At 43.7% G+C, this 20240-nt stretch overlaps 2 protein-coding genes across 2 annotated transcripts; both read right to left on the bottom strand.

Annotated features, from left to right (window-relative positions):
• Positions 1 to 11205: 11205 nt before the first annotated feature.
• Positions 11206 to 11790, bottom strand: LOC147972406 (uncharacterized). The gene has a single exon (XM_087524324.1). It carries the CDS (start codon positions 11788 to 11790, stop codon positions 11206 to 11208), a length of 585 nt encoding a protein of 194 aa, XP_087380450.1.
• Positions 11791 to 13021: 1231 nt separating this feature from the next.
• LOC147972405 (uncharacterized) lies at positions 13022 to 18480 on the bottom strand. The gene is made up of 7 exons (XM_087523056.1): positions 18070 to 18480; positions 16124 to 16153; positions 15357 to 15592; positions 15130 to 15279; positions 14942 to 15058; positions 13676 to 14638; positions 13022 to 13588 (listed from the first exon to the last, which is right to left on the bottom strand). Exons 1-7 carry the CDS (start codon positions 18154 to 18156, stop codon positions 13498 to 13500), a joined length of 1674 nt encoding a protein of 557 aa, XP_087379182.1. The 5' UTR covers positions 18157 to 18480; the 3' UTR covers positions 13022 to 13497.
• Positions 18481 to 20240: the final 1760 nt, after the last annotated feature.

Below are 20240 nucleotides of genomic sequence, written 5' to 3'. Positions count from 1 at the left end.
TTAACCAGTTCCCATACATTATTCAGCTCAAACTGGTGAAGCTCTTCTTGCATAGCTTGAATCCATTCAGGTTCCATGAAGGCTTCTTCAACTTTCTTGGGTTCTGATATTGAGACGAATGCGAAATGCCCATAGAAGTTTGTTAGCTGAGTTGCCCTTGAACGAGTGAGTGGACCAGGTGCATTGATGCTGTCCAGTATTTTGTCAATTTGTACTTCATTTGCAACACGAGGATGTGTAGGGCGAAGACTTTGCTCTTGCTGATCTATGTGGTCATTTGAAGGTATATCTTCAGGCTGAGCATTGTCTTCATGTGGATCAGGTGCTGAGATGATAAGTTCTTCTTCAGGTTTAGCTTCAGAAGGTACAATTTATCCAGTTCCCATAATCTTGATTGATTCATTTGCTGGAACTTCATCTAGCACATTTGGCAATTGCTCTCTTTGTATTCCATTGGTTTCATCAAACCGCACATCCACTGTTTCAACCACTTTGTAGTGGAAGAGGGTGAAGACTCTGTAGGAGTGCGAATCCTTTCCATATCCAAGCATGAAGCCCTCATGTGCTTTTGGTGCAAACTTTGAGGTGTGGTGTGGGTCCTTGATCCAGCATTTTGCGCCAAATACTCTGAAGCAACTGACATTTGGCTTCTTGCCAGTTAGGAGTTCATAAGATGTCTTGTTCAGAAGCTTGTGAAGATAAACACGATTGATTGTATGGCATGCAGTATCAATGGCTTCAGTCCAGAATTTTCTTGGAGTCTTGTATTCATCTAGCATTGTTCTGGCCATCTCAATGAGTGTTCTGTTCTTGCGTTCGACGACGCCATTCTGCTGTGGCGTGTATGGAGCTGAGAATTCATGTGTGATGCCCAAGGTGTCCAGATATGTATCAAGACCAGTGTTCTTGAATTCAGTGCCATTGTCACTTCTGATGTGCTTTATCTTGGCGCCAAAATTGTTCATAGCTCGATTTGCGAAGCGTCTGAAGACATCCTGCACTTCAGTCTTGTAAAGGATTATGTGCACCCAAGTATATCTAGAATAATCATCAACAATTACGAAGCCATAGAGGCATGCAGAAGTAGTAAAAGTTGAGTAGTGAGTGGGACCGAAAAGATCCATGTGAAGCAATTCAAAGGGTTGTGTAGTAGTCATGATTGTCTTCGAAGGATGTTTTGCCCTTGTCATCTTCCCTGCTTCACAGGCACCGCATAAGTGATCTTTCTTAAACTTGACGCCTTCGATGCCTATGACGTGCTTTTTCTTCGCAAGGGTGTGGAGGTTCCTCATGCCAGCATGCCCAAGCCTTCGATGCCAAAGCCAGCATTCTGAAGCTTTTGTAAGAAGACATACTGCAAGTTGTGGTCCTGCTGAGAAATCTACCACATACAAATCACCTTTCCTATACCCTTCAAACACTAGAGATTTGTGAGATTCCATTAGCACCAGGCAGCGATATTTGCCAAACATTACAATCATATTCAAATCGCAAAGCATTGAGACAGACATTAAGTTGAAGCCAAGGGATTCAACAAGCATGACTTTATCCATGTGTTGATCCTTTGAGATTGCAACTCTACCTAGACCCAATACCTTACTTTTACCAGTGTCAGCGAATGTAATGTGGCTCTTGTCGGATGGACGTAATGTTGAGTCCATAAGAAGGCTTCTTTTGCCAGTCATATGATTTGTACACCCACTATCAATAATCCATTCTGAAGACTTTGAAGTCGCTGGTGTCGTACCCTACAGTGCAGTTAGGGGGATAGGCTTCACGAAGGGTATTGTGAAGCATAAACATTTGACGAACCAGTGGGTTATGAAAACTTAGATCCAGATTAGGACTAATGGGGAGAGTAGCATGCGATTCAGGAACGAAGTACATAGTGATGCCATTTGGGCAGTTTATCTTGCGCCCCACAAGATTTTTATGGTCCCCAGCAATAGCATCAGAAGATTTTGTTTTTGTGCTGGAGACCTTTCCCTGCAAAGGAGAGTTAAGCTTTCTTAACCACCCACATCTTCAAGGGTGGCTTAGAAGCTATAAGTCTAAGTGCAGCATCTGAGAATTTTGGCTTTGAAACCTTAGCAAACAGTCTAGCAGGTGGACAATAATATTCATAGGAATAAGTAGAATAATTTTTGGTCATATGAACATGACGGTTCGATGAACCACTCTCATATTCATATGCCTGAGTATGGTTCCCCTGCAAAACATTTGCGTTAGTGCGACTCAGGTGATTCCCCTGTTTGTATGAAGCATTTGGACCATATGAAGCCTTTGGTCTGGGGTTTGTCTTCTTCAAGTGAGGTGTCATGAAGACATTCACAGGAAGATTTTCCAGACATGTTTTCGGAACCCAGATCTTCTTCATAGGCGGTCCATTCCTGCAGTTAGTACCAATGTACCTGGCAAACACTTCATCATTCTGATTCTTAAACAGTTTATAGTTTGCATCAAAGGATTCATCAATGATAATTGGGTTAGCACAACTGAAGCCAGATAAATTGGATGGATCTGCTGAAAGTTCCTTTGCAGCAACCCATGTAGTTTTGGGGTACTGCTCAGGTTTCCAGTAAGAGCCATCTGCATTGATTTTCCTTATGAACCCAACACCATCTTTCCTAGGGTTTCGGTTCAGAATCTGCTTCTTAAGGACATCACATAATGTTTGATGCCCTTTCAGACTTTTGTACATCCCTGTTTCAAGCAATGTCTTCAACCTAGCATTCTCATCAGCAATAGCAGTGGTATCCTCAGCAGAGGGGTTAGTTACCACATCAACAGTTGAAGATATTGAAACAGTAGTAGCAGTGGAACATTCAGCAACAGAAGCAACATTATCACGCTCAATGCATTTAAGACATGGTGGTTCAAATCCTTCCTGAGCGGGACTGATCTGTTCAGCGCGAAGTGACTCGTTTTCCTTTTGAAGATCTTCATGAGCCACCCTCAATTTCTCAAGTTCTTGCTTCCTTTGAAGATAATCATAGGAAAGCTTTTCATGAGTTGTTGAGAGAGTATCATGACGATCTTCAAGTTCCTGATACTTAACGTGAAGGTTTTTTATGTCTTCAATTAAGGATTCAGATCGAGTCATTTCAGCACCCAACAGATCATCGCTTCTGTCTAACAGTTTTTGAATATGTTCCATAGCTTTCTGTTGTTCGGTTGCAATTTTAGCAAGTGTTTTGTAGCTAGGTTTTGAATCACATTCAGAGTCATCGTCACTGGATGTTTAATAGCGAGTGGTGCGTGTGTTTACCTTGGCACCGCGTGCCATGAAGCAGTAGGTAGGAGTGGAGTCGTTCTTGTCATTTGCGTCGGTGTCGGTGATGCAGTCATTGTCTTCAGTATTGAAGATGGATTTGGCGACGTATGCTGTAGCCAGACTAGCAATGCCAGAATCAGACTCCTCCTCAGACTCCACCTCTGCCTCCTCAGATGCGGACTCCTCCTCTGAATCCATCTCCTTTCCAACAAACGCACGTGCCTTGCCAGATGAGCTCTTCTTGTGTGATGAAGACCTTGATGAAGTTTTGGAAGAAGACTTTGAGTATTTCTTCTTCTTCTTGTCGTCAGAATCATATTCCTTGCTCTTCTTCTTCCTTCTGTTCTCATTGTCCCACTGTGGACACTCAGAGATGAAGTGTCCAGTTTTCTTGCACTTGTGACATGTTTTCTTCTTGTAGTCATGAGCAGAAGCTTCATCATTCCTTGAGCTTGATCGTGAAGATTTCCTGAAGCCTTTCTTCTTAGTGAATTTTTGGAACTTCTTCACTAGCATTGCAAGTTCTATTCCAATGTCTTCAGGATCATCAGAACTGTAGTCAGATTCTTCTTCAGATGAGGAGACAGCTTTTGCCTTCAAGGCACGAGTTCGCCCATAGTTTGGGCCGTAGATATCTCTTTTCTCAGAAAGTTGAAACTCATGTGTGTTGAGCCTCTCAAGTATGTCAGACGGATCGAGTGTCTTGAAATCAGGACGTTCTTGAATCATCAGGGCCAGGATGTCAAACGAACTATCAAGTGATCTCAGCAGCGTCTTGACGATTTCATGTTTGGTGATCTCAGTGGCGCCGAGGGCTTGAAGCTCATTTGTGATGTCAGTGAGCCGGTCAAATGTGTGCTGGACATTCTCATTGTCATTTCGCTTGAAGCAGTTGAAGAGGTTGCGAAGAACACTGATTCTTTGATCTCTCTGGGTTGAGATGCCTTCATTGACCTTTGAGAGCCAGTCCCAGACTAGCTTGGATGACTTCAAAGCACTCACATGGCCATACTGTCCTTTGGTCAGATGACCACATATGATATTCTTGGCAGTGGAGTCCAGTTGAGTGAACTTCTTGACATCAGCAGCAGTGACACCTTCTCCAGCCTTGGGAACGCCGTTCTCGACGACATACCATAGGTCGATGTCAATGGCTTCAAGATGCATGCGCATCTTATTCTTCCAGTAGGGATATTCAGTTCCATCGAAGACGGGGCAAGCAGCGGAGACTTTGATTATCCCTGCAGTCGACATAACTAAAACTCCAGGTGGTTAAACCGAATCACACAGAACAAGGGAGCACCTTGCTCTGATACCAATTGAAAGTGCGTTATATCGACTAGAGGGGGGTGAATAGGCGATTTTTATGAAAGTCTTCAAAACGTGAGAGTTATGAAGACAAACAGTGAAGATTATGCCTATTGCTATGCAGCGGAAGTTAGATTACACTAGGCCAGCCATGGTCATGTATTCAATAGAGTGAAAGCGCAGTGACAAACAGCTTCAGTGTAATAAGGATCAGGTAGGAAGAAGTTATGAAGCCAAACAGATCATACATTCATGTTGTGAAGACAAACGGTAAAGCAGGCATGTAATGGCTTCACAATGAATAACTGTAAGTAAAAGGAAGTGAAGATGAAACCAGTGACACGTTGAAGACAATGATTTGTTGGACCAGTTCCAGTTGCTGTGACAACTGTACGTCTGGTTGGAGCGGCTAGGTATTTAAACCAAAAGACACACAGTCCCGGACACCCAGTCAAGGACACTTAGTCCAAGACACCCAGTCCTCACCGTTTTCTCCTTGAGCTAAGGTCACACAGACCTCGCCCAATCACTCAGGTAAGTCTTCAAGGTAGACTCCCAAACCTTCATAGACTTCGTTCACTGACAATCCACAATTTCTCTTGGATGCTCAGAACGCGACGCCTAACCGTCTGGAGGATGCACAGTCCTCAAGTGTAATAAGTCTTCAAATCACACAGACACGAAGACTTAAGTGATGCCCAATTTACTCTGGCTCTGGGTGGTTAGGGCTTTTCTCCTCACTGGGAATTTTTCTTTCAAAGGCTTCGAGGTGGGTTGCTCTCAAACGACAAAAGCCGTGCACTGAAATCTGAGCAGCCAACCGTTTAAGGTTGTGGGGGGTGGACTATTTATAGCCACTTGGCAACCCGACCTGATCTGTCCGAAATGACCCTGGGTCACTAAGGAACTGACACGTGTACCAACGGTCGGATTTCGAACTCACACGGAAACTTTACTTGGGCTACAAGTAAAGCTGACTTGTCTGACTCTGGACAAGATTTTCTCTCATAGGCTTCGCTCGAAGACATAGGATTTGAATTAGGCATCACTTCAGTCATTCTGACTGGTTCTCTTCGACCCCACTTAACAGTACGGTGGTTCCTATGACACAACATGAATGAAATAAAACTACGAAGGATCTAGGTCTTCGAGTTTCAAAAGCTTCATAGGGAGTCTTCTCATGTCATTGTCTTCAATATGAATATCTTCATAAACCACCATTGTCTTCAATGTCTTCGTACATTTTTAGGGGTCATCTCTGGTAGTAAAACCGAATCAATGAGGGACTTCTACCTGTGTTTTCCTGCAATTCTCACAAACACATTAGTCCCTCAACTAGGTTTGTCGTCAATACTCCAAAACCAACTAGGGGTGGCACTAGATGCACTTACAATAGTAATTCTAACTAATATGATAAACAGAAGGCACATGAAACTAATGAGGTTAGTATAATATAGCCAAAATAGCACATCTGCATTGCTATATTAACACACACCTTGATAGTTAGCGAGCATCAAAGGAAGAAATTAAGATAGCTTGAGCAAAATACAGGAATAAGCAAATAATTTGGTGGGTTATATGCTTCATCTTTGGAAACTGGTAGGCCCGAGTTTCATACAGAATAAATCTGATAGCTTTACAGTCAATCGATCAAGAATAAGAATACATCTATGGCCTATACATTCAACTCTGTTGTAATATGTACAAAGTCGAACAACCATTTATGAGTTTGTTCTTGCAGCTCTTACCAGGTTTAGTACAAAGGACTAAAGTAGCAGAAGATGAGTCTGAACTGAAGGAAATCAAATAAACCAAATATGATAGTAGAAGATCACATGGTACACATGGAGCCAATATCATATCCAGCCTTTTGTATTGTCCCTGATATCTGAGATGTGATTTGTTACTATGGGTGTAGCATACACATTTGCGAAATTATATATAGCATTAGTTGGCACCAAAAATTACTATACACAATGTGGATGTGGATTATACTCTTGTCATTTTGAAGTTAAGCTTTGATCAGCATATATGCAAAGGAAGTGCACGCAGATGAACAAAAAGTCAAATTTTCTTTGCTTTTTGCTGTTCACGGAAGTATACATGCAGTGCACCTACAAACCTTGAATGAAACTAAGGGCCATAGTTAATTAGCACCACCACCACTTTATGAAGGAAAAAATACCAACCAGTAGACATGCCCACTCTTCTAATGCTATTTGTGCACATCATCTTATCATGCACTTCAAACACACCGAAACAGACTCTTAATTAAACTAACGTCAGTGAGCGTGAAGACCGCATCACAACAGAGGAGGGCCGCCTGGGCCGGGGCTCAAGACAGGCCATCGGTAAGTTGCGCAGATCTGGCGGGCGGGTGGTCTGCTCCATTTTAGAGTCTACATTCCTAAAAACAAAACATTTCATGCATGAAAATCTGAGTCCCCTAGGCCCTAGCGACAGTGGTAATCAAAGATTAATTTAGGATCTATTATCATAAAATAAGAAAAGAGATAAATTTACTGTATGTACTAGCGGGCATTACCTCAAACACACTGTGTGCACCGTGGTGCGGGATCAGCACCAACAGAACATTGGCGTGATGGCATGGGGAGGACGATAGCTGATGTGTGGCCACCATCTTCTTCCACCTGGGATCCCCTTCCACCTCTCCGGTGCCTCGATCTCCCCTCTCCTTCACCGCACGGCCACTGCAACCACCTTGACCGCTATAATCAAGAAGCACAACTTGGGAACACGATGGCAACGGCGGCAAGTCCAGAGTAGTACGATGGAGGCTGCAGCGGCTGGGCAGCGGTGCTGGCGACGGAGGCGGCGTTGAGCATGATGCAGTCATTCCCCCTAGAGTAGCTGTTAATATGAAGACGGTGGCAGCGACGACTCCATGGAGGCTGCAGCGGCTGGGCTGGGGCGCCGGCGTGGGAGGCGGCGATGGGCGTGATGCAGACTACACAGTAGGCCGCGCTAGGCGGGGGCTCCGGCGAGGGAGGCCGCACTGGGCGGGGGCGCTAGCGAAGGAGGCCTTCCTGTGTTGGCGCGCTGCATGCCGGACTTCGTTCATGTTGTCGTTGGGCCGGCGGATGTGCGTGTGGGTTGGCGTCGGAGGTAGCCGGAGAGAAGAGTTGTGGCCTTGATCTGCGGCCGTATGCTGGCGGCGGCGATCTAACCTAGGAGGATGCGATGGACATGGAAAGATAGAACAGGAAGGAGCCGGCAATGGTGTTCGATCGGTTTGAGAAGGAGCTGATTACGCTTTGACGGAACACATATTCTTGGCGGACGATTTTTCGGCAGAGTACGTCCGCCGGAGGGTTTTTGCTAAGCGCTAACGTGGTGCTGTATTAGATTAATCCGGGCTGTTAGATCTGAAGAATTTTGGAAGAGGTAAAAGAAATTTCCAAGGTAAGACTTGAAGCTTCCTTGAACTGAATGTTGGTTATGCAAGCAGTCGAAGTTAGGACCTAGCGTGACAGTTATGCACTCTGAAGAATGTAAACCTTTGAACTTGTCTATCAAGTCAAGGATACATGATCCAACTATCGACATACTTTATAAAATCTATCAGAACACTATCTATAATAAATATAGCGAAAGCAAGCACTTGTAAGCACAATGTCTGAAAATGTCAAACTATGTACAAGTCTAGTTTACATTAAAAGTAGAAATAGATTTTATGCACTGTAAATGACAGAATCTACCAGCAAAGCTTAAAGGCACGGACTGGCAATATATATTTGTGAACCGAACATGACATAAACTGGCAATATAACCTCACGCCACAGTTTGGAAATAAATATGATGGTACATGACATTAACATTAAAAGTAATGTTAAAGAAATTTCAAGCCATCTGACAAAAATAGAATATCACATTAACCAAAAATCTACCCTGTTTTCACTCTAATTTAAGGGAAATAAACATGTTTTTACATGATAGGGAAGACAAATGACACGTGCTCCTTTTCAGTGGCATAGGGCGCTGGACGCGACTGTGTAAGGAGACATGCTCGTACCTGTCGTCGCCGCGTAGCGTTGCAGGCCCACGTCGCCATCATTCCTCGGGGCGAGAAGACCAGGAGAGTCAAACCAAGAGTCGAGCCGTCGAAGACGATGAACACTCAAACAGGTGAACGAAAAGAAGGAAGTTACGGAACTCAAGGAACGATCGGAATCAAGGTCAGGGTCTGATCGATCATGTGATCCGAACAAATAGGAAACGAGAGATTTGGTTTCCACGTTATTATCTGCCTACATGCGAACATGGACCAGACCTTTTTCTTATTTCCTTCTATGTACGCAGTACACAAGGCTGAGTTTAAAAAATATGATGACGTAGATCATGGTAATTATTATTAATTGATATTTTCCTTCTATGTACGCATCACACAAGCCTGAGTTTTAAAAAACATGATGGCATAGATCATGGTAATTATTGTTAATTGATATTTTCCTTCTATGTACGCATCACACAAGGCTGAGTTTTAAAAAACATGATGGCGTAGATCATGGTAATTATTGTTAATTGATATTTTCCTTCTATGTACGCAGCACACAAGGCTGAGTTTCAGAAAAAAAAAATATGATGACGTAGACCATGGTAATTCTTGCTAATTGATATGATTAAAATAGGCCCAGGTTGGAGCGAGATCATGGTAATTATTGCATAATTATGATGGCGTAGATCATAAGGTAATTGTTGATAATTGATTATGGTAAATGATGTGATACAACATTAAGGCAATCCGGTCCATTGAGAGATGGCGAATGTATGGTTGAGATGTAATCTTCCTGCCACAACTCGATTGTTTAATAGTAATAGAGAAAAGTAGGCTTTTTTCATCTCCCGAAACCCAGGCCCTCTCCCCAAAACTCCACACCAAGCCTTTAGATACGCAAATATGAGCTTGCCTTGGCTTTATTGCCCTTATTGGATGGAAGTTACGGATGAGAAATGACGTATCTCAAGTAACGGGTGAGAATTGACGTATTCAAAGTGGAAAGAACGAATATCGATTCTCGTGGATGAACGGAGGAAATGGGAACTTGGTCTTTGCACTCTTCTTTCGGCCGGGGGGGGGGGGGGGGGGGGGGGGGGGGGCGGGTATCCCATGACATGAAAAAGACCAATCAAAAACTTCTGCAAGTTAATCCCTACTATCAATGTCATGCAGTGTGTTTATCACATCGCTCTTTAACTGATCCAAATTAGCACGTAGCACGCCTAATAAGCATATAGTATAAATACGCGGCCACAACTATACTGGTGAACGTTGTGTGCCCTCTGAAACTCATTAGCTCACAAGGCAACACAAAGCAAAGGCGAACACCATTTTGATGGAAGATTTTGCAGATTGGATGGAGTATACGTAAATAACGTGTGGTTAACATGCATGGCGTAGCAACACAAATGTATGAGTTATACCAAACATTATGTTGTAGCTTCACATCTTGGCTGTTAGTACCACATCAACCAAGAGGAATGTATTCGGTGCATCCACACTTGTGATGCTACTGGTGCATCATATGTCGTAAAACATTTTTAAAAATCTGGCACATGGGTACAACATCATTGTATGTTGTCACAAAATTTCTTATTGAAACTGGAAACATTTCTTGAGATACAAAAATGACAATTTTGGCATCAATGCGATAACAGGCCAAATCTAAAGCTCAACTTATGCTATGTACTAATACTCCTTTCGTCCCAAAAAACTTGTCTTAAGTTTGTCTAGATACATCCTGTCTAGACACGTTTTAGTGTTAGATACATTCAAATCTAAAACAAGCTTTTTTGGGACAGGGGTAATATTTAGTGTTGATTTTGTCATTTTTGTAATTTTATTGTCTGACCTATGTTTCGAATTTTGACTCTGTCCGATGTGTCTAATGGCTTTGGTCACGCACGCAGAAACAAACAAACTGTGTGATGTGTCCAGTGACATTTGGCCGCGCGCACATATATGAACAGACAGTCTGATGTGTCCAATAGCCTTTGGTCACGCACGCACCTACGGCCGAATATTTTGATATGAGGAACGGGATAGTCCGGTTTTGGCCGACCAGACAGTCTTGTCACTGGGACCGGATGTCCAGTAGCAGGACTGGACTGCCTTTAGTGCAATTTTTGCAGAACTCCTTTTCTTCTTCTTGATGCTTCCGCTCCTTCCTTAAGAGCAACTTCAATGGAGGATCCATTTTGTCCACGGCCGCCCGTTTGAGTCGACGCGGACACAAAAACCGGCCCAATATATTGATTTAAACGGACGTGCGTCCGCCTGCCGACCCATTCTCGGCCCATTTTTGAGTCGGATTTGCGTCGGCGAGGACACAAAAGCCGGTCCAACGCACCGACCCAAACGAACGCGCTTCCGCTTTCGTCCGCCTGCCGACCCATTCCCGGCCCATTTTGAGCCGGATTTGCGCCGGCGCGCGCGCTCGCCCTCTCTCCTCTCCGGGCCCGCTGGTCGATGGCACATTGGGCGCCTCTCCACATCCAACAGCACACTGTCGTCGCCTGCTTCGTCGGCGACGCCGCCGGCCATTTTTTCTGATAGAACAAGGATACATAGATAGTTCTACCGTACACAGATAAAAAAAGACCAGCTACTCGTCGTCGCTTTCCGACTCTGACTCGGTAATGTCCTCCTCCGACGTTTGAATGTAGGCGTCAGCATACTGCTCGTCCTCAAAGTACCACCCCGACGTTTCTCGTAGCTTCAGTTTCAATTGAGCAGCCTGCTTCCGCGCACGCTTGTCCTCCCGATAGGTGGCTCGCTCCGTCCTCCTCGCCTCCCTCTCCGTCCTCCTTTGCTTATAGAACTGGCGCTCGTCGACGATGTCCTGCGGAAAGCGTTCGCGCCACACCATCATGGCTTCCACGTCCATCTCGGCGATGGCGAGGCGACATTGCCGCCTCTGGTGGACACGACGATCCTCGTCGGTGAAAAGCCGCGGGAGAGGCGCTAGATCTTGCGCCCGCTGGCTCGACACGTCAGAAAAATTCATCTCCCCACGAGGCCTCAGGAGGCGCCAGGCCGCCGCGTCGTGCGCGCGGGCCGCCTCCTCTGCGGTGTCGAAGGTGCCGAGGATGAGGCGTTTCTCGCCAAAACAGATCTTGGAGGAGAAGGCGCCGGAGCGGCGCTCGCAGACTCCGTGAAAATCTGAAGCGCCCAGGCGGCGAACCGACATGGTGGCGCAGAGGCGGCGAGGCTAGTGAGAGGGGGCGAGAAGAGTGGGCGGCGGACAAAGTGTACAGGGAGCGCCTTCTTATAACGAGCGCCGGCCGCGGCACGCGCGCAAACCTTTCCCGTGCACTGGAGCGCCAAAACCAGCGTGCTAGCCCCATTTTCGCCCGTGCACGCAAATACTTGTCCTAAAAATTGATAAAATGAGTGTATTTATAACTAAAATAAGTCTAGATACATCCATGCCCGTGCTCTTGTCGTAGGAGGGAAGTCACCTCGTTTGCAATGGCACGTGCCCGTGCTCTTGTCGTAGTTCCACTTGGCGCTTGTGGTGTTGGTGTCATTGGGTGTTCCGCACTATACTGAGCTTTGTTTTACTATGATGTTCTTAGGATCTTGCGTATCGCTCTCATGTTGTTGCATCCTATAGGTATGGTTCTAGATATGTGAGGATGTACGTTTCCTTTGTTTGTTTTGGTGCAAAATGGTGTTTTGCATCCTCCAAAAATGTAATGGCTCAGGTACACAGACTCCACAGAAGGAATGAATGACGACCAAACGCATCTACTCCCTTCATCTCATAATGTAAGACGCTTTTTTGACACTACACTAGTATCAAAAGGCGTATTACATTATGGGACGGAGGGAGTAGCTAATAGCCCCTCTGTTCCGTAAAATAAGTTGCATCAATTTCCATGCAAGTGCAATTTGCGTATGTTTGATCAAGATTATAAAATAAAATATCAACATCTACAATACAAAATTAATAAAATACTTTTCATGATGTATCTAATGATAGAAATTTGGTATTGTAGATATTGATACCTTTTTTTCAAAACAAAAAAATGCCAACATGCACTTGTTTGACTTTTGAAAAATCTAATACACCTTACGTTTTGGAAACGAAGGGGGGGTACTACAATAGTGCCATGTTAACAGCATGTTTTTTTATGGTGCGTTGACATCTTGTTTGCATTTTGTGCAGTACGCAATTGAAAATTGATAAAGAAAGCACGAGAGCGTTGGTAGTGCCTCTACTGCAAATATTTCTGAATGCATGTTTAAAGTGCTACTTCCTTCGTTTCTAAATATAAGTTCTTTTAAAGATTTCAATATGGACTACATACGGATGATAGAGACATGTTTTGAGTGTAGATTCACTCATTTGCTCCATATGTAGTCCATATTGGAATCTTTGAAAAGACTTATATTAAGAAACAAAGGGAGTACAAAAGGATAGATATGCTGAACGCATGTTGCAACTGCGGATACCAAATACTGTTGGTAGCAATCAGGCCGAAACAATACAATATAAACTAGCCTTACAGACATTTTGGAAACTCCCGAAATGATCATATTGACAGCACACCACCACACAGAAGTCTAGGTTGCAGAGGTAACCAACACTTCAACACAACCGGCGCCGTTATCCGAGCAGTCTATGAGCAATGCAAAAGTATCAAGACCCACAAGTCAAAACAAAACTGACAGCTCGACAGCAAAGAAGATAACATAAGAGAAACACCAGGAGTTATTTTCACGAGCCATAACACGGAGCACATTTCACCAGTCATCCGCAACCAGCACAGATCTGTTACACTTCCGTTCACCACTCAATGCTTTCATTCAACAGTCACCAGTATCTGCATCTTCTTCCATTTTGTCATACGAAGAACGATTCCTGTACAATTTAGAGTAACCATCACCTCTTTCATTCAGCAGTCCTGCCATCTGCATCTGCATCTTCTTCCTTTTTGTCATATGAAGAGCAATTCTTGTACACTCTCCAGTGGCTTAGGAGCCTACAGAAACACATCAGCGGGTCAGTGCCAACTCAATATAAATTGAGCACCAAATCAATAATTCAAAAGATTAAGAAAACAACGTACATTCCTTCGATCGCTCTTGAATTAATTAGCAAGGCAAGCACATCTTGCATGATTTCCGCCAGAAACATTGCTGCTGTTGTTATGATCTCATCTTGTAATTTGATCATTTGCAACCTCGGCTCAGGCTTCTTCTCTTCTACTGGCCCATCTTTACCCTCCAAGACAGGCTGGAATCGCCTCCTCTTTCTGGTATTGTCAGTTGTATGGAAACCCGAATGCCTTAGGTGTGAAGAGAAGGACTCGAGTGTATCAACATAGACATCAGGCAAAGGCCTGCCTGGATCAGGATCCGCTCTAGTTGGATAGTCAAGTACCTCAATCAGCATAGCATTCTTCGACTGCCTGACCATGTCCATCCAACTTCTCTTCCTAGTAGGACCTTTAGAAGATTTGTTACCCAGCAGAGTCTTGTACAATACTGTATCATCACCATGATCATATGATCTGCATGAGCTATGAATTCCGGAAAACAAATTGAGAACTGCTATTGGAGGCTTGATGAGTGCATGGTTAACCAAAAGCTCATAGTGCCCCTCCAGATCTGACCATGTGGTTATATTATCAAGCTTTGGTTTCTCCAGGCATCTCCTGAAGGCTGAAAGATGTGGAGGGGTTAAGCAGCCAAGAACCACAAATTTTGACAGAATAAGATTAGGTATGGCTCCAAAGTCCCTCCAGAAAGCATTCCTTGTTTCCAATGGTATAGTCTCATCCCCAATTTCATACTGAATCGGCTTCTTGGTGATAATGACTTCATGGCCATTAATTACTTCAAAATTATCTAGTGTCAACTGTCCATCCCACGATCTGCCCATCCGGTGGTTCTTCCGGAAGTCGAACAGTACACCTGATAATAACTCACAGCCAAACGGAGAAGGCTTGGCTACAGGATGTTTCTGAAGATGAACTTGTATTTTCTCTGTGATGTGAGGTGCAAGCAAAACGGCCTTTAGCATCGCACGGCTGCAAATGATCATTTACGATAAACGTTAGAGAGTTATTAGATTGATACAATTCGCAGCTTGCTCAGAAACCACGGCAGAAACAATGAATTCCAGCAAATAAGTTATGTCAGATCATATTTGCAGATGAACAACGATGAATAAGATTTTGAAGAGCTAAATTCTACAGAAACTGTGAATTCCAGAAGACTGTGTATCATCCGTTCACAAAAACATTCTCGGCAACTAACAGATAAGTATTCAAGTATATTTTTGGTGAAAGGTGATAAGGGCAAACTAATGCTTTTAAGTATGAACCTCGTACCTCTTCGGCATTTGAATGAACTCCACCTTCATCTCCAAAATGTCTGCCTTTATCTTATAACATCCAGCAACATGTCTCACGAATTCAACGGCAATGGTTGCCAACTGTCCAGCCAGCCTATTAATGAATGTGTTAGGAAACATTAACTGCTAAACAAGAAGAGACTAAAAGGCAGTTGCAGTACACACCTGTCTTTATTGTTAACAATATCTCTAGCCCACTCAGTATCATACGTGTCCAAATGACCATAGAGTATATGCATGATAGATGATCCACAGCAAGCTATCCCTATTGCTTGACAGACATAATAGTTTGCAACATCACCCGAAACTTTGAATCTGATCAAAATCATTATTAGATCAAAGGATGACATCTATACGCCGGCGCAAGAGAGTAAGGGACAAAACAAACATACCCTCCAAGAAAATTCCTGTACTTTGCAAGGATATGGGCATCATTCTTTCCGGTAACCACAGCCGAATATGACTTCTTTAGCAAAGCTGATCCAGAAGAAGATGAGTCTTCACTTCGTTTGTCTTCTGCACCTAATTCTGTAGCACTAAACCGCTGGATTGTTTCATCCAAAGTAAAACTGTCTTGGCTGTCTGCTGTTTCACCATTATTTACGACATTTGCTTCATTCTTCTTTTCCTGCATATTTGCATTGCATTAGGCACTAGCAAGTAACAACATCCAGCAGCTTTTGAATGCATGCAGTTATGCATGCACGACTAATACGGCTGTCATTTTGCACACCTTAGGCCTTGGTATGAACAATGTATGAGGTTAACAGACTACATCAACAAACCTATGGAAAACCATCCTGCACATATTTGCATTTCAACCAATATAATTGGGGTTTGCAGCAGTGGTTAATCCAAAAGGAAAAGGGGAATTAATGATCAGAATGAGGTGTAAACAGAGGACTACATGATACTATTTTTACAACAATTAGACCAAACGTAACATTTAGTCATTTACTGATAACAACAATGCTTTCTACCAGATGGAAGGCCATTACAAATGTAACATTCTGCGGCTATGATAAATCCTAAAGACAAAGGGAAATAGTGATCATAAGAAGGTGTAAATAGCAGGACTACATGGTACTGTTTCTACAACAGTTAGACCAAATGTACATTTATTTGAAACAAAACGTATTTTGAAAATTGGAGGCATTACCTCGTCCTTTTGCTTGTGTGACATTCCCACCTTCATATTAAAAGCATAGCAAAAGTGAGTATACTACCTTAATTTTTTTATCAGGAATATAGAAAGAAAATGCATTACAAACAAATGTAAACAGAGGAACTCTGAAGTCCACTCTTCATGTTGAAGTTAACCAACTTAAATGTCCATTCATTTTTCTCAAATCAAATGAGTGATAACTACAATGTTAAAGGAATGTGATACTAGTGTACAGATTGAACCACTCAACCCCGGTGACTTGCTGCCTCAGACAGCCACAGCTTTTTCTCTTATTGATGCACTACAAGCTTACATTACACAAGATGCACCATCCAATTTATAGGAGTTCTACGTCGGTGCTACAGTAAGACGGCAGTACGGTAGGGTGGTGCTACAGTGCACAGGCAGACAAAACCATTTCAGACACCTTCTCTATGAACGCAGCCCCTGCCGACCTGCTCTTACAGCTCGTAGCTAGTTTATTCTGGAGACTACAGCTAGCTATTACAACTTCTAATCTTGAGTCTGCTAAAGGACACAAGGATTATCCTAACAACTAACAACACATATATAATGTTAGATATACTACGCGTCAAAAAAATGTCAGATACACTACATGTGAAACATTAACGTATCACTGGTTCTGTTAAACACAGTGTAAGTGATACAGTGTGGAATGTATATTTCATAAATACTCCCTCCGTCTCATTATATAAGACGTTATTACATTCAGTATACTCACACATTGGATGTAATAACGTCTTATATTATGGGACGGTGGGAGTAACAGATAGGAATCTACCAGTAACAGTTGAGTGCACCGAAGATGAGTAGAAATAGCAAATGTGACAGCAAGCCATGGTGCCCAAAACAAAAATATTACAAACTTGAGTTAACACAAGAATATTCAAAGTTAAAGGCTGTATGCCACCATGTATTAATACAGGCCGGACATTTTGTTTAGAGGAGCTCTGATAAGAGGGAGTTATAGGCAAATCCCAGCAGAAACTTTACACAATCAGAGTTTAGTTGGTTAGTAACCACAAGGGTGTTCAAGAATGTCAATATGTCATGGTGGTTGAAGTTGCTGTGTCTAAGCAGTGTGCTGAGACACTGAAACTTTCGGCTAATCGAGTGAAGAATGTAGAAAAGGAAGCTGCCTAAATGCTGAGACACATGCATGCTTCACTAATCTTTTTTTATTTTAAGCTGCATGTATATTGAACATTTGTACATGCAATACTCCTACCTACATTTTCTTATCCTAGTATTTCAAGAACTGATAGGACCATACAAAACATCAGTAAAGTCATTCTCAAAAGCAGGGTTCCCTAATCCTGGGTTACCGATCAGCCATATATCAAAGTATCTGAATTTCCTTGCTAATCAACTCATAGGATGCTGTTGTGAACATCCAAGCTACGTTGCAACAACCTTTAGTCCTATGGTCCTACGTCGTGCTTTACTCCATTCAACATTATTAAATCAAAACCAGTGTAAATGTGTGATACACACTCCTTGTTGACTATAGTAGTAGTACTCCTGACAGCAGATTGACGACAGCAGATTATTTACCGCAGAATCACTACAGTTCTTCACTTTAAAATAAAGTGCGCATGTTAGAATCATCAATGAGAAAACTGGATTCAGTTAAACCTTTTTAATTACAGAAACAGAAAATAAAAGATTCACAAGTAGGACACAGAAAAATGAAATTAATAAATTTGCTTCTCACAACAACAGACCAATTCCAACTGTAGACAGTGGCCAATTCGAGGATAACAAGCCGTGCGTTTATCTTATTCTGCGTGGAGGAGAAAAAGAGCAATGTGGCAGGTAACGAGCGACAGATCCCCGCTCCAATACAGGTCTGCCAAAGGCGCAACTCGGAATACTTCAGGGATTTCTCAAAATCGGCAATCCGTGCCTCGAAATCGTACCTCGGGAGAAGCGGGGGAGAGCAGCTCCTTCAGGTTGTTGGAGAGGTCGCGGTGAAGATCCTCCAGGCTTCTCTTGACACCTTCCATGATGTACTTAGAGTCGCGGAGTTCTTGGCGAGTTATGGGCCTGCCGTCAGCGACCGAAGCTTCAAGCTCGGAGAGGAGAGCCAATCACTCCTTGTACGCGTCGATCCGTCTTGTGACCACGGTCAGCGCGGGCCCTTCCCGGGGCGGCGGCGCCCCTGCCGCGCCGGCTGCGGGGTTGGGGGCAGCCATGTCACGGCCTGCGGGGACGTCCAGAGGGTTCGGCGCCGCTTGCCGCGCCGAATGCGAGGTTGCCGGAGGGGGAGAGGGTGCGAGGCCGAGGGGCGCGAAATCGCGGCTTTAGGGTTTAGCCGCCCCCGCCACGGGTTTTGGGTTTCGCCCAATTGGTGAGGAAGAGGGACGACGGGGATGGGGGGGATGGGGGATGGGTCGGAACTGTACCTGCGCATTCCTCGGGCCAGGCGGGGTTTCGGGCCGGCTCGAACAAAGAACCAAAAAACTAGGCCCAGCCTGGCTTGAAGGGACTAAAATAGCAATTTCGGGGGAGCAACTAGTTAACGAGCGCTCCTTCCGGAGCCTTGCAACGATCAGCCTTACTTGACGCGCTCTCAGTTATTCGCCACGTGTCGCGCTCTGGACGCTCCCTCCGGATTTTGTTTTTTTATTTTTCTGCATGCATTTTCGGCTTTTAAACGGTTTTTTTTGGGAGTTTTCGATGTTTTGGTTTTCTCTGGGTCTTCCTTAGCTTTTCGATCAAAACAAATTTGGAAAAAAAATTGCACGAAAAAAAAGTGTTTTCTTTTTTTTCTTTCGCGAAAGTCACGGATTTTTTCGCAAGAGGCACCGTTGTGCTTAGCAAGAGTCACGGTCGTGCCTTTCAGAAACGAAAAAAAACGTGTTTTCTGTTTTTTTTCTTTTGCGAGTCACGGTTTTGCTTCCGCGAGAGGCACGGTTGTGCTTTCGCGAGAGTCACAGCCGTGCCTCTGGGAAAGGGAAAAACGAAACACGTTTTCTGCTTTTTTTCTTTCGCGAGAGTCACGGTTGTGCTTTCGTGGGCCGTGCCTCTCAAAAAGGAAAAAAACGTGTTTTCTATTTTTTTTTCTTTCACGAGAGTCACGGTTTTGCTTCCGCGAGAGGCACGGTTGTGCTTTCGCGAGAGTCACGGCCGTGCCTCACGGAAACGAAAAAAACGCGTTTTCTGTTTTTTTTTCCTTCCACGAGAGTCACGGTTTTGCTTTCACAAGGGGCACAGGTATGATTTTGAGAGAGGCACGGGCGTGCCTCTTTCGGAAAGGGAAAAAAACCGTGCTCCCGGTTCGGTTTTTTCGCCCGTTTTTTAGCCCGGTTTTTTTCATGAAAAAAATTCGTCAAAACCTATCAACATGGGATCTAGTTTTGATGATCTCGACGCGAGGAATCCAATGATAAAAACGGTTCGAGATTTGAACGCGCGGTTTAAAAGATAAAACATTTTGAATAAACGAATCTAAAAAAAAAGAAAACTCCCAGATTACGACAAGTGGCGTGCTACATGTGCGCCACTTGTCGCAACCTGGGGAAATGGAGTGTTCTTTGCAATGAGTATTCCTTAATTAGTGATTTCGCAATTTTGGCCGGGCCGGGTCGGGCCTCTGTTTGAACTGTTTAATTTGCTAGGCCCGAGCCCGACCGAAACACTAAACCCGAGTCGGGTATTTCAGGTGGAGTTCGGGCTGGGTTGTCGGGTCGGGCTGCCCATGGCCATGTATAGTCGAAACTCGAGACGTCGATCTTTATTATTATTTATTATTGATGCTCATATTATTATTATTATTATTATTATTATTATTATTATTATTATTATTATTATTATCATCATTATTACTACTATTCCTACAAAGTGTGTTATTCTGTTAAAATGAAATTAGAACGCGTCATTTCAATAAATGACTATGATTTTTTAACACAGTACAAAGCATTGTAATATGCATACTCATCCCTATGAACATACACATGCACACCTTACCCCTATCATCATCTTCGAGAGACTAAGAGCATCTCCAACAGCCACGCCAAAAGACGCACGCGCGCGGTAAATTGGCTTTATAGCGCGCGCGAGACGTTTACGCGCGCTCCAGCGGTGGCGC

The sequence above is a fragment of the Triticum urartu genome, chromosome 5A, assembly GCF_056163025.1.
Source record: "Triticum urartu cultivar PI428250 chromosome 5A, HENAU_Tu73, whole genome shotgun sequence".
In the NCBI taxonomy this organism is placed as follows: domain Eukaryota; kingdom Viridiplantae; phylum Streptophyta; class Magnoliopsida; order Poales; family Poaceae; genus Triticum; species Triticum urartu.
The sequence above is the reverse complement of the archived record's forward strand: the minus strand, read 5'-3'. Positions and strand labels throughout refer to the sequence as shown.